At 41.3% G+C, this 12,500-nt stretch overlaps 1 protein-coding gene across 3 annotated transcripts in view; it reads right to left on the minus strand.

Annotated features, from left to right (window-relative positions):
* Positions 1-1,971: 1,971 nt before the first annotated feature.
* The window catches only part of LOC115254170 (1-acyl-sn-glycerol-3-phosphate acyltransferase alpha), a 29,815-nt gene continuing 19,286 nt past the window's right edge, over positions 1,972-12,500 (minus strand). For all 3 annotated transcript variants that reach the window (XM_029872715.2, XM_029872717.2, XM_029872716.2), the window contains exons 2-6: positions 8,907-9,085; positions 8,229-8,362; positions 7,910-8,091; positions 3,545-3,710; positions 1,972-3,481 (exon numbers count right to left, since the gene is read on the minus strand). In XM_029872715.2, the coding sequence (XP_029728575.2) occupies positions 3,321-3,481; positions 3,545-3,710; positions 7,910-8,091; positions 8,229-8,362; positions 8,907-9,085 (822 nt within the window). In that variant the 3' untranslated portion in view covers positions 1,972-3,320. The remainder of the gene's footprint in view (positions 3,482-3,544; positions 3,711-7,909; positions 8,092-8,228; positions 8,363-8,906; positions 9,086-12,500) is intronic.

Here is a 12,500-nt window from a genome sequence, read left to right on the forward strand (position 1 = left end):
AAGCCTATGGAGAGATTTTTGGAAAAATCCGTGGAGGAAATTCTGAAGGAATCTCTAAACAAATATCTGCGAAACTCGCAGACAAAGGTACTGGGGGAATTCTTTAAGAAATGCTACAATAAATTTCCTAGGGATTCCTGAGAGATTTTCTGAAGGAGTTCCTGGAAGAACTCCTGGAGATACCTCTGAAGAAAGGTGTTCAACAATTTTAAAAGTTATTCGTGCACAAAAAATCCTACTGCCTGGAGAAATTTCTGAAGGAAATTCTGCAGAAATAATAAAAAAAATCATGGTGGAATTCTTCGGAAAAACTATGTCTTCGAAAAAAAAAATATTTGAAGGAATCTTTGAAATAATACCTGGTAGAACTGGAGAACCCACTGCAGGTATTCATAGAAAACATCTTGAAAAATTTCTTGGAAAATGATAAGGAATAGATTTTGTAGTAATTTCTTCAGGATTTGTTAAAACTCTGAAAGAATTCCGAAGGAAGGTATGAATTAACCCAAAACAATTCCTGGAGGAGTACCTGAATAAGTTATTGGAAAACCCTTGGAGGAACCTCCAAAAGAATCTCTAGTGAATTTTCAAGAGGATTTCCATAAAATGCCCGAGAAAATCCCCAAATAAATGGAGTATGTAACATCTGAAGGAATCCCAGGAGAAATTAAAGCAAAATTTTCTGGAAAAGTTTCTGGAAAATAATCAGAATTTGTAAAAGAAAAGCCTAGAGGAATTTCGGAAAGAATCTCCAAATATTTGTAAAGACAAAATCTCCTGGAATTGCATCTTTTGAAGAAACGTTTGGAGGAATTCCTGGATAAACCCCTGGAGAAGTTCCTGCAAGAGTTTATTGAGAATTTTCGGAAAAATGTCAGAGAAAAACATCCGGAAAAAAAATCTGACTATATTACTGGAGGAATACCTTCAGAAATGCTTAAAGATATACATGTAATATTACAAATGTGTGCTTATGTGGAACGAGGTAGGCGACTTCGTGGGCGGCCGCGAACTCGCTGGCTGCACGCGGTTGAAGAAGATCTACGATCCCTACACGTTCGGGGAAACTGGAGGAACATCGCCCAAGACCGACGAAGATGGTGCTCTACTATACGCTCGGCATTGGAGTAAAGTTACTTTGTAGCCAACAAGGTATCAAGGTAGGTATGTGGAAATTCTTGAATTGATTTCCTATAGAATCCCAGGAGGAATTTCGGATGAAACCTGAGGATCAGTTTCAAGATTCATCTTTTGAGAAGTTTTTTTTTTTTTTTTTTTGAGAAAGTCCTGAAGAAGTGCCAAGAAAAATTCCTGTGGGAATTCCTGAATGAATATTTGGAGCAATCCCTTGAGAAATTTTCATTGAAATCCATGGACATAGATGCATTTTGAAGGGATACTAAGAGGAATTTGTGAAGCCTCATGGCCGTGCGGTTAGCGTCATCAAGCGTATAGCCGTACCATGCCATGAAGAAATGTTTCTTCCTCGTAATGTATATCGTGTCCGTTGTCTAGTGTTAAGTTTCGTTCAGTCTGTACAGCCTCTGGCAGAAGACGGTGTCCGTGTCTTTTTAATTCTTGCTAAAATCATTCTACAAAATCCTACAGGAATCCTTTTTCTGTAAACATTCCAAAAAGTTTTCAATTATTCAAATCAAAGCATTCTCAAGGATATTGCTGACGGTGTCCCTAGAAGTAATCCTGGGTATTTTTTTTTGAAAAGTTTAAGAAGAATTCATGCAAAACTCATCAAAGGAATTCCAGCAACAATGCCCCTTCCACGATAATTACAGAAACATTTTGTGAAATAATAATGCATGGAACGGAATTCATTAGGCGCAATAGTGAATGCATTTCCTTAGGGGTGTACCAGTATAGGGAGCGCTGAAATTTGGAGTAACCAGCTCTGATTTTACTATGCCAGCACTGATCCTTAAAGGAACTTTTCGGATAAGTAAAAAGAGTTGTTAATCTTTATATCAGATATTCACTTCTAGAAATGTTATTAAACCAGTATCACATGTATACTTTATAATCGTTTATTGCTAAAATCTCATCACTCTAAATAGTTTGTAGCTTTGTTAAGGAATATTATCGCCATTTTGGTTGCTGCTCTATATATACACAAAAAAATAACTATTTCACATCTCTAATAGGAAAATCACCGCTTATTTCCTCATGTTTTGCCCTACAGCTTTAGCACGCTCTCCGAAGGAACATTTCGTGGGACCTGATTCGAACTTGTCACCCATCTTTACAGAAAAAAATACTTAACATTCTATTGGAGTTGTCGTACTACCCGTCCATTCATTGCAATGTTAAGACACGATTTTGTATGCAGTTCTTACTCTCTAACCCTTTAAACTACATCTACTTATTCGCTCACAGCAAAAATGAAATCAAGCCCGGCCCTCAAAGTGTGGGCTGCAGTAGAAAGTGATCCGCATTTTTTGCTACTGCGTCTAGCCTAATGAAAGAATTCCTTCGTAAGGATAAAGGAAACGGTTTTTTGGTCCTTTGTGCGTGTAGACAGGCGGGGAAGATTAATTCGTTGAGCAATCATTCTTGCTTTTGTGCTAATTTTCCTTAAAAACTAGTCTCTTCTGGGAGAGGAAAATGGGAGGTGGGTGTGTGGCTGCGATGCGCAAAGGTTCAAGTACCAGTAGGTGGGGGAGGAAAGGATGGAAAGCCTCTTCATTTCTTCAATCTACGGTTAAATAGGTGTTTCTTTCGCTTTTGGTTCCCTGTTTTTGGCGCGGAAAAAGCTGCGGTGAGTGAAGGAGCCGTAAGTATCGTTAAATGGGGTGACATTGATCAAGTTTGTCAGTTCAAAAAAGGAAATATAATTGCACCTGCAAAAATGCTTTTGTAAAGTCATAGTCAATTTGTTTAGAATATTCTTAGGTAATAGTTATGAAAGTGTACGTAGAACACCAAGCTGAGAAAAGGGTACTATGTTAATCATGGTCTAGGAAAAGAGTACACAATGAAGATCCTCAAAAATTCGATTTTAAAATATGCTGGAAAGTAAAATATTGCAAGTAATAAAATGATTCCTTCTATTTTGTTTCTGAGTTCTGTGCTGAACAAGCTTTTAGTTAAAACTCACAAAAAAAAATCCCAAAAAAAACATGTATTTGTTGAATCTGATCAATATTACCTCGTTTAACGGTACCCGTTCTACCCTCAAATTAATGCCCCACCACTCACAAACCGAAACAAGACTCAAAAGTCATTTACCTCGTTTTGCAAGCTATTTTTGTGCGTTTTTTTTAAATTTATATCATTACCGCTGGCTGGTGGTGGGTTGGGTAGAGTTTCTATAGGCTCTTGCTGAGATTATTAATCGCCAGCGATTCATCACTGAGAGCGTCGTACTCGGATTGCATCAGTTTCTGGACCCGCTCCATCAGCGTGGGCATATCGTCCTTCGTCAGCCCGGCGCAGGAGATTTCCGGCAGGATTTTAATGATGTTTTGACCTGGAACAGAGTAAACAAAGTGTTGAGAACACGTGCAATCAGTTCGATAGATGTTTATTCTACCTCGATTGAAGAGTTTTGCTTTGGAATTTAGAAAGTGATATCTGGAAATCACCACCGGTTGGATGTAGCCTTGGGCTTCGATTGCCACGTGGAAGGAACCTTTCTTGAATGGTAGTAGAGCATCGCCGTTGCCACGCGTTCCTTCGGGGAAGAATAGGATTTTTGCCTGTAACGAATGTATAGAATAGGAATAAATGTACAAAGTTTGAACAGAACGTGTATATTTCCGTGCTTTATACTGCACACCAGGAGTGGGAGAAGTGTATTCTGTCAGTCTTTTTATTAAGGTAATGTGCCATTTTAAAAACTTTCATCTTTTTCAATGATAAATAGTCTTATTTGTTATGCATTCAAAGTGATAATACCAACTTAACACTATTTGCTTGATACTTCAGCAGAAATACTCACAAAACTAATGCATTTTCATCGATTCTTCTTCTTCTTTATGGCTCTACGTTTTCATCTATTAAGCGATTTTAAAAGTTGGTTCTTAAAACGGAAGTGGTGCTTATAGGCCATCTGCCATGGGGTGAGATGCATTTTTGAGTTTTTTTTTTTTAATTTTTGGGAATTCCTGACCCCCTTTACCCCTATATGATTCCAGGGGGGCCAGGGGCACTTCAAGGAGTCTTAGGGAATTTCAGCGGGTCTCAAGGGCGTTTAAGGGGATCTCAATGTCGTTTCAGGGAGTCTCAAGGGGTGCCATGGAGCTTCAGGGGTCTCAGTGGCAGTCTAAGGGATCTCATGTGCGTTTTAGGAGATTCAAAGGGCATCAGGGGGTCTCAGGAGCTTCCAGTGGATTTCAGGTAGTGAGCCATACAGTACTTTTTTCACTATCAAAGCCAATGCAGAGAGTTAACATTCGTTACAAGAGGTCCAAGTGGGTTTCAAAGTGATTTCCGAGGCGGTTTTGGAAGTTTCAGTGGATTTTCGACGAATTTCAGAGGCGTAACGCAGGCGTTTTTGCGAGTTTTTGAGGGTCTCAGGTGCGTTACATGGGGTCCGTGGAGTTTTATGTGGATTTTGGAGGCATTTCAGGCAGTTTGTGAGAACTTTCAGTAGGTTTCAGAAGCGTTACATAGGGCTCCAGGGGCGTTTTTGGGGGTTCACGGAGGTCTCAGGTGCGTTACTCCCGCTACCTTCGGTAGCGCCTCTGTGACGCCCCCAAGCAACCCTCTTTTTGAAAATCCCTTTAATAGAAAGGTTACCATTTTTCTACACAAACTGGAGGTCGCCATCATGGATTCAAAATGGCGTAGGCTAACGGATTCCGACATCAACCCATTGAATCAGATCCGATAACATTCATATGACATGAGTATTCTTGATTTATTAAACGAGGGCCGTAAGTTTCGAGCCGCTCAATTTTATTTCACTCCTTCATTGGTGGTTGTGACCATCGGAACGCACAACCCGAAAATCAATGTCTCCACTTTCTCACACTTCGGTTCTTTGGTTATCCTCATGTCCCGTTCGCAGTTTTCGGAACCACTGGGATTTCATATCCCAACCCACGGTCAAAAGAATGTCACAGTCACCCATGAATGTTTCTTCTGGTTATTCGTGGATGTTTTTTTTTGTTGCATGATCATAAAGATCATACACCCATGATTGTCATTACAGTATTTGACAGTAAATTTCAGATCACTGGTATCAGGAGGATTCCAGGGGTCTCAGGAAGGTTTAAGGGGTCCCAGGAAGGTTTTAGGGGGGTCACAGAAAGTCTCAGGGGACTTCCAGAGGGTCTCGTAGCATTTCAAGGGGTTTCAGAAACATTTCAAGGATTTACAAGGGGTGCCTGAAGGCACATAACATAAGTGGAACTCTTTAGTCAGAGCGAAGGAAAAAAATGTATCCTTTTTCCAGCACACGAAACTGTTATATCTTTTATAAAAGGCGTCGAACTGTCATTATTTTGGTAAACAAAAAACATCTGATCCAACCAGTATTCCAGTTTTGGAAAAGAATACAGGAACGAAGATTGGCATCTGAGATATGCGTAAAACTAGCTGCTGGAAATCCACTTATTCATTTTGTCATAAATTTATTGTAATCTTCGAAATAACACATCCACGTTTCACAAATCGATCTCCCTTTATATTTAAGGCTAGAAAACGTATTTCTGGCTTGAGTTTACAAAGTTTCATCATAATTCATGTCCTATTTTAGATCTCCACGTGCTGTCAGTCTAGATCTATGAGGTCTTTGTTTTACTTCACAGCAATGAAAAATGGTATACGTGCTGAAAAATGGTATGGCAATAATGTTATAACGCATTTGACATTTCGATGCCCTGTATACCAGCGTACGAAATCGGAAAGGCATCAACTTTTTGAGCCAGAGTTCCACTTATGTTATGTGCTGAAGGTTTCAGGAATTTTCAGTGATGTTTCAGGCGGTCTCATATGGAGCTTCAGTGGGTCTCTGGGGTTTCGGGGAGTTCCAGAGGGTATCTGGGGCGCTACATACTGTTCAAGCGCACTGAAACCTCCGTAATCTATTTTAAATACCCATAAACCCCCCTTCAACTCCTGAGACGTCTTCACAAGGGTCTGAAGGGGTCAACAAGGGGTCTGAAGCCCCTTGAAACGCCCCTGAAATGCCTCAAAGCGCCCCTGAAACCTCCATAATCCCATTGAAATGCCCTTGAAATCCCCGTTATCCATTTGAAATGCCCCTGGAACCCCTTGGATTTGTGTAGCGGACCTGATGTAATGGTTAAAGCACGTGACTGTCACGCCGAGGACCTAGGATCGAATCCCGCTCCCGACCAACTCGAAAAATGTGGGTTCTTCCTTCAGAAGGGAAGTACAGCGTGGGTCCCGAGATGAACTAGCCTAGGGCTAAAAATCTCGTTATTACAGATAAAAATCCCTAATTAGTTCACCTAGCGGTGATGGCGCCATTTTCGTGCCTTCGAAAACCCATTTTAACAAAACTCAAGTGACATGTTGATGCATATCGCACTTTCATACGTTTAACAAAAATCCATTTGATGGCACCAGAAATCATAACGTTTATCTAGCTTTTGATGTCTAAGCCCTAGCTCTTAAAAATAAACCGCCATCTTGAATTTTGAGCCGCCATCTTGGATTTCAGATCATCATCTTGGATATTTTGGTCGCCATTTTTGGACTCCGGATATCTCCTAGATATTAAATGTACGAATATTTCATGACTTCAGAGCCTAAACCAAACCGCCATCTTGAATTTTGAGCCGCCATCTTGAATATTCTGGTCATCATTTTTGAACTCCGGTCATCTTCCTCATACCAAAAATACCCATATTGCATAATTCTAGAGCCTAAAACACCATTAAACAGTCGCCATATTGAATTTGGAGCCGCCATCTTTAAAATTAGGCTGCCATCTTGAATTTTGGGCTGACAACGTGGAATTTCTGGTCTCCAGTGTTCATTTCCGCACACAATATGACAACTATGCTAAAGGTTACAAAAATCGCCGCAGTTTGATGTGTCGCATGATAGGGCTTGGTTCAGTTTTATACACGGCCAGTTTTACCGGTGCTGGTCCGGATCACTGAAATAGTCATAACTCTGGACCATTTTTAATAGCAAACAATGCGGTAAAATTTCGGTTCGTGTGTGTGTGAATACAATTCAGCTCCCACTGTCCGGCAGTGGTATTATGGAAGAAAGATGTCTGCAGTTGTATGTATGATTTTTACTGAATTTCACACTACAAACTGAAATCATCTTCAGCCCGGGAGTTGAAAGGTGATAGCTCTGTTGAGATCCAGTGACCCGTTTCAGAATGTCTGGTTACTCACGTCCATTCCGAAGTCACTTTCACTTACAACAAGCCCCGCATGTGTGCATTACCGTTATCAAATTGATGAAGATATTGCAAACGCACTTCCTGTTTCAAAGATAATCTTCGAAACTGGCACGTATTTAGTTGAATTTGTTATAAATACGATCAGATCAATCTCACCAAAAACCATCCAAGGTTGCCATCACCATAGAAACGTCCACAGCCAATAATATAAAAAGAGGTTACAGTACATTATCAGCTAATAAAGGTATGGTTAACGTTAAATGGATACTCTGGGTCACTTTGGACTCTGGCACTCTGAACCACGATATCTTTATATTTATAAAATTGATTTCTGGTTGAAAAAAAACGAAAGTTTGAATTGAGATTTGTTTCATATCACTTGAGCAGTGTTGCCAGTTGTGTAATGAAGTCCTTATGGAATAATACACTGTAAAATCTGGCAAGGGATCGTCCATAAATGACGTAGCTTTTTAGGGGAGAGGGGGGAGTCTGATATTGTGTGACGAGCCATGTATGGTAAAATATGCTACGAGTGGGGAGGAGGGAGTCATATCCTCCAATACTAACCTGCTTCTCATTAATCGCCTTCGATTCGTTATTAATTGCCGACTTGGCAGAGTTCTGATTTTTCCGATCGATGAACAACGTCCCCCACAGCCAGCAGGCCAAACCAAATGGGAACATATACAGGACCTCTCGCTTCGCCACCACCGTTGCTCGTCCTACGATGGGCCACAAATAGGCCAGCACTACAAAAACAAAACAAAACAAAACGCATGTAGACAACCTAATTTAGTGCCAACATTTGTTGACCCCCTCCCGAAAAACTAAACTAATTGCCAATTTCCTGGCAGAGACACGACGACACATAACATAACACACTTACCGACCAAGTCCAGTGCACTCTGGTGATTCATTAGGACAACCCCTCCGTGCTGTCGATTAACGTTTTCCCGGCCACGGACTTCGAACGAGGCGCCAAGCATTTTCCCAAACTTGGTACACAGATAGGCGGGCAATCTACAAATATGGTAATGGGAAGCAAGTGCAAGAAAGCAAATAAAACTGTCATTATCAATAATAACGGCTTGCTTTAGGGTGGGTCATCGTCGAAAGTCAAGGCTTGGCATTACAAGGCCTTTTGTTTTGGAGTACTAGGACTCTGAAGGAGTCTTTTTTTGTGGATTGAGGAATTTTCCACATTGAGTCACCCTAAGCATCTAACTCTTGAAGTTTGTACGTTGAACGAACTTTGTCCAACGAACAAAGACTTTCCGAATCGAATCGTAATGACGACAACGCCGACTGATCGCGAGTAAGCATGTGCGTCATTATGCTTAATAGTTTATGAGGCAAATTGTCCCTGCTCAGTTCCGAAGGTCGCCCCACTGCTTATTTGCTCAAATTCGAAATAAACTACTTTAATTATCTGACCGTCTAACCAAAGCCACGCTTCGTATTGGTATTCGCATGCTGATGCTTCAGAAAGGGAAACCCACAATAATTGACTTGTTTTTCCGATGAAAATCGCTGCACTTGCGGGGGGAAAAAGTAGAATACTTACAAGGCATTCCGGTAGTCTCGTGGCCGTAGAAGCATGAACGGAACTGGACCGACGGCGCACACCAACGACAGGACGATAAAGCAGAAGAATTTGAAATAGTACCGGGCGGTGGAGGACAGGGTGATGATGAAGAATGCCATGAAGGCAAGGCCCAACAGTTCGCTGTTGGTGGTGGTCATCTGCAAAGGAAGATAATAAGTTGTACCTAATTAGCGAACAAGATTTCGGATGGAAAACTGAAATCACGAAAAAGATTATTCACAAGAGCATCAAAACAAAATCCGGATTGGACGGTAATATTTATTTTCGTCTGGTTAGAACAAACAACATTACGCAAAATTTGTTGGAACCTTTTTGCAAGGAAACCGCTTTCACTGTTCAGTATACTGATCCTATAGTTTACACATATCTGAACTAAGATTTGTAATCACTGGTTAGCTTTTTTAAGGGCAGACCCATGATGGTTACAAAAAATACCTATCCTTAACGTTCATCAGGTATCAGGTATGAGTAAGTCGGCTCCAGAGGCACGTGCTCCTCCATTTGGGAAATTTGTGCCATCGCCATGAACACGAGCCTATTCATCATTTACCTGACGGAGAAGGGAAGGAGAAAGGATAGGACATGGGAAAAGACAGGTAAGGGAATAGGATCGTCATACACGCAAAAGCGTACCACAATGGGTTCAAACAGCGCCCTGAGAAGGGCACTGTGATAACGCATAAAACGTAAAGAGAGCCTATAGCTCTTTACCGCAGCGGGTTAAGAACAACAGAACGTCCTGAAGATTCAGGTTTCTAAATAAGTGTTTTCCGAGTACTCGGAAACGCAGTTGCACAAAAACTGGACAGTTACATATCAAATGATACGAAGTTCCATAATTGGATTCACAGCTATCAAAGGCAAATGAATCAGCTTGCTGAATATTCGCCATGTGATAGCTGAGTCGGCAGTGGCCAGTCAATACTTTGACCAGAATGCTGCAACTCTGCTTTGACAGATTTGTAAGATACTTCGCCACCCTTGGAGATGGCTCAGTACTATACAATTTGGTTTGACGACATGACTCCAAACTATTCCAGTACTGTATGTGTTGAGTAGCAGCCCAGGTGTGAATCTGAAGCTTTACCCAACACTTCGATATCGGAATAGCTGGCTCAGGGCCAATGAAGTCATGTGATGCTCCAGTGCGAGCTAATTCATCAGCTAATTCATTTCCAGCGATGGAAGAATGGCCACCCATACAAGGTGAACAGCGTTTGGTGAATTCAGCTCCTCGATTTGAGTTCGACAAGCAATAACTATCTTCGACCTGGAATTGGCCAAAGCAAGTGCTTTAATAGCAGCCTGGCTATCTGAACAGAAGTATATTACTTTGTCCATTACGTGCTGCTGAAGTGCTGATTGCACTCCGCACATGAGAGCAAAGATTTCGGCCTGAAAAACGTTGCAGTGTCTACCAAGTGAGTAAGACTGATACAGCCTTAGCTCACGAGAATAAACACCAGCACCTGCTCGACCTTCGAGAAGGGAGCCATCAGTGTAACATACGATGCCGTCTGAAATTCTTCTCTCCAGATAACCAGATGTCCACTCTCCCGGGAAGGGAATTTCGTGGAAAATGTCCTATATGGGAAAACACAAGCAATTGTAAGATCACTTGGAGCGAGGACAATTTTGTCCTAATTCACCAAAAGTGGAAACAACGAGGTGTGTGTTGATGTGCGGTTCACAGGAGTTTCCTCTAGTAGACCGAGTACCCGTAGACGGTAAGTGCAAGAAAATGCTTCTTGTTTGAGATGAATGTATAGTCGGGAAACGTCAAAGAGAACTTCGAGCGCTGCCGTGGGAGTTGAAGACAACGCTCCAGACATTGTTGACATCCTTTGGAGATGGCTTTATTTTGATTGGACCGTTCTCACTTCGCCCTTTTTCCACCACACAAGACATCCATAGGCCAATATTGGACGGACAACAGTTGTGTAAATCCATTTGGTATACTTGGGTTTAAGAACCCAAGTTGTACCAAAGGTTCGCCCGCATTGCCCGAAGGCCATACAAGCTTTCTTGATTCTCAACATGAGGTGTCCAGGAAAGCTTGAAATCAAGAATGACTCCAACGTACTTTACATGTTCAGTCACATTGATTTCAGAATCAAAGAGACTTAAAGATCGAACACCATTACGGTTTCGCCTTTCCGTGTAAAGAACAATAGATGTTTTACTCGGATTTACCGAAAGACCATATTGGCGACACCAACCCTCAACTACCTGAAGAACGTTTTGCATCAGTTCGAAAAGGGTGCTGATGCACACACCGACTAACAATGTTACGTAGTCGTCGGCAAAACAGTAAGTAGGAAAACCGCTATTATTGAGTTGCCTCAATAGCGTATCTGCTACGAGATATCACAAAAGTGGTGATAAGACTCCCCCTTGAAGGCATCCACAAACATTCAATTTCCTAATCGCCGCTTGACGTAATGTCGAGAAGAGATATCGGATTTTGAGCATTTGGTGAATCCAATTGGAAATCAATGGAGATATACCATGACTCCGTGCGGCTTCCAATATGGCATCGAAAGGCACGTTGTCAAAGGCACCCTCGATATCTAAGAAAACACTCAAGCAGGATTGCTTTTGAGTGAATATGCCTTCTCGATATCGTAAACAACTTTGTGTAAAAGAGTCACAGTGGACATGTACAGTATCGGACAATAAAAATGCACCAAAGCCGCTTTCCCCTACAAACTAGTCAACTTTGGATTGCCATATCTCAGTTATGTCTCATCCGATTGTTTTCATTTTTCTATGACGAACTACAAAACATTTCTATTTTCAAAAACTATTGAAAAAGTTCAGTGATAACTATTGATACAAAAGTTACAGATAGGTTGAATTTTGACAATAAAAATGCACCAAGACAAAAAAATATATAGCCAAAAATGCTGAAGTCAAATCGCTATGGTGTCTTCAGCAAATTTATTGGTCATCACACATCACACAAGAAACATATTTGCCGAAGACACCATAGTGATTTAACTTCAGCATTTTCGGCGTTATGTCTAACACTTCCTCTCAGAGAGGACCTCTCTACCAGATACCATGAAGGTTGTTTGTGCCGCATTCACTACCACTGCGACCTTTGCTGCTTCGTGTTTCAGGCGAATGTCCGTCACCTTGTCGCAGTTCCCAGCGAAATTTGAATGAATGGATAGTTCACCTGAAACCCACATTTATGTGCAATGTGCAAATTTGCTGCATTTCCAACTTTCCGGAAACTGGGTCCTACGCCGCTAGGTGGCGAATATTTCCATGTAGTACTAACATGCTAACTTTCTTTTACATTCTGAATATTGATGAAAGTCTGAAAATTTTGATGTGCCATGAGCTTGAGCTTGATTAATCGCCAGCAGTTGCTACACCAGTATCGCCAAAAAAACAATAATCTCACAAGGAACCAATAAGATAGCTGCTCGGGATATTCAGTGTTGGTAGTGTCCTATTTTTTGGCGAGAATGGCGCCTCAGGTTGCAGGTCAATGTGGAGAACGAGGGGAACATAGGCAAAACAACATAGGGGAACATAAGCAAA

Source organism: Aedes albopictus, chromosome 2 (assembly GCF_035046485.1).
Source record: "Aedes albopictus strain Foshan chromosome 2, AalbF5, whole genome shotgun sequence".
In the NCBI taxonomy this organism is placed as follows: Eukaryota; Metazoa; Arthropoda; class Insecta; order Diptera; family Culicidae; genus Aedes; species Aedes albopictus.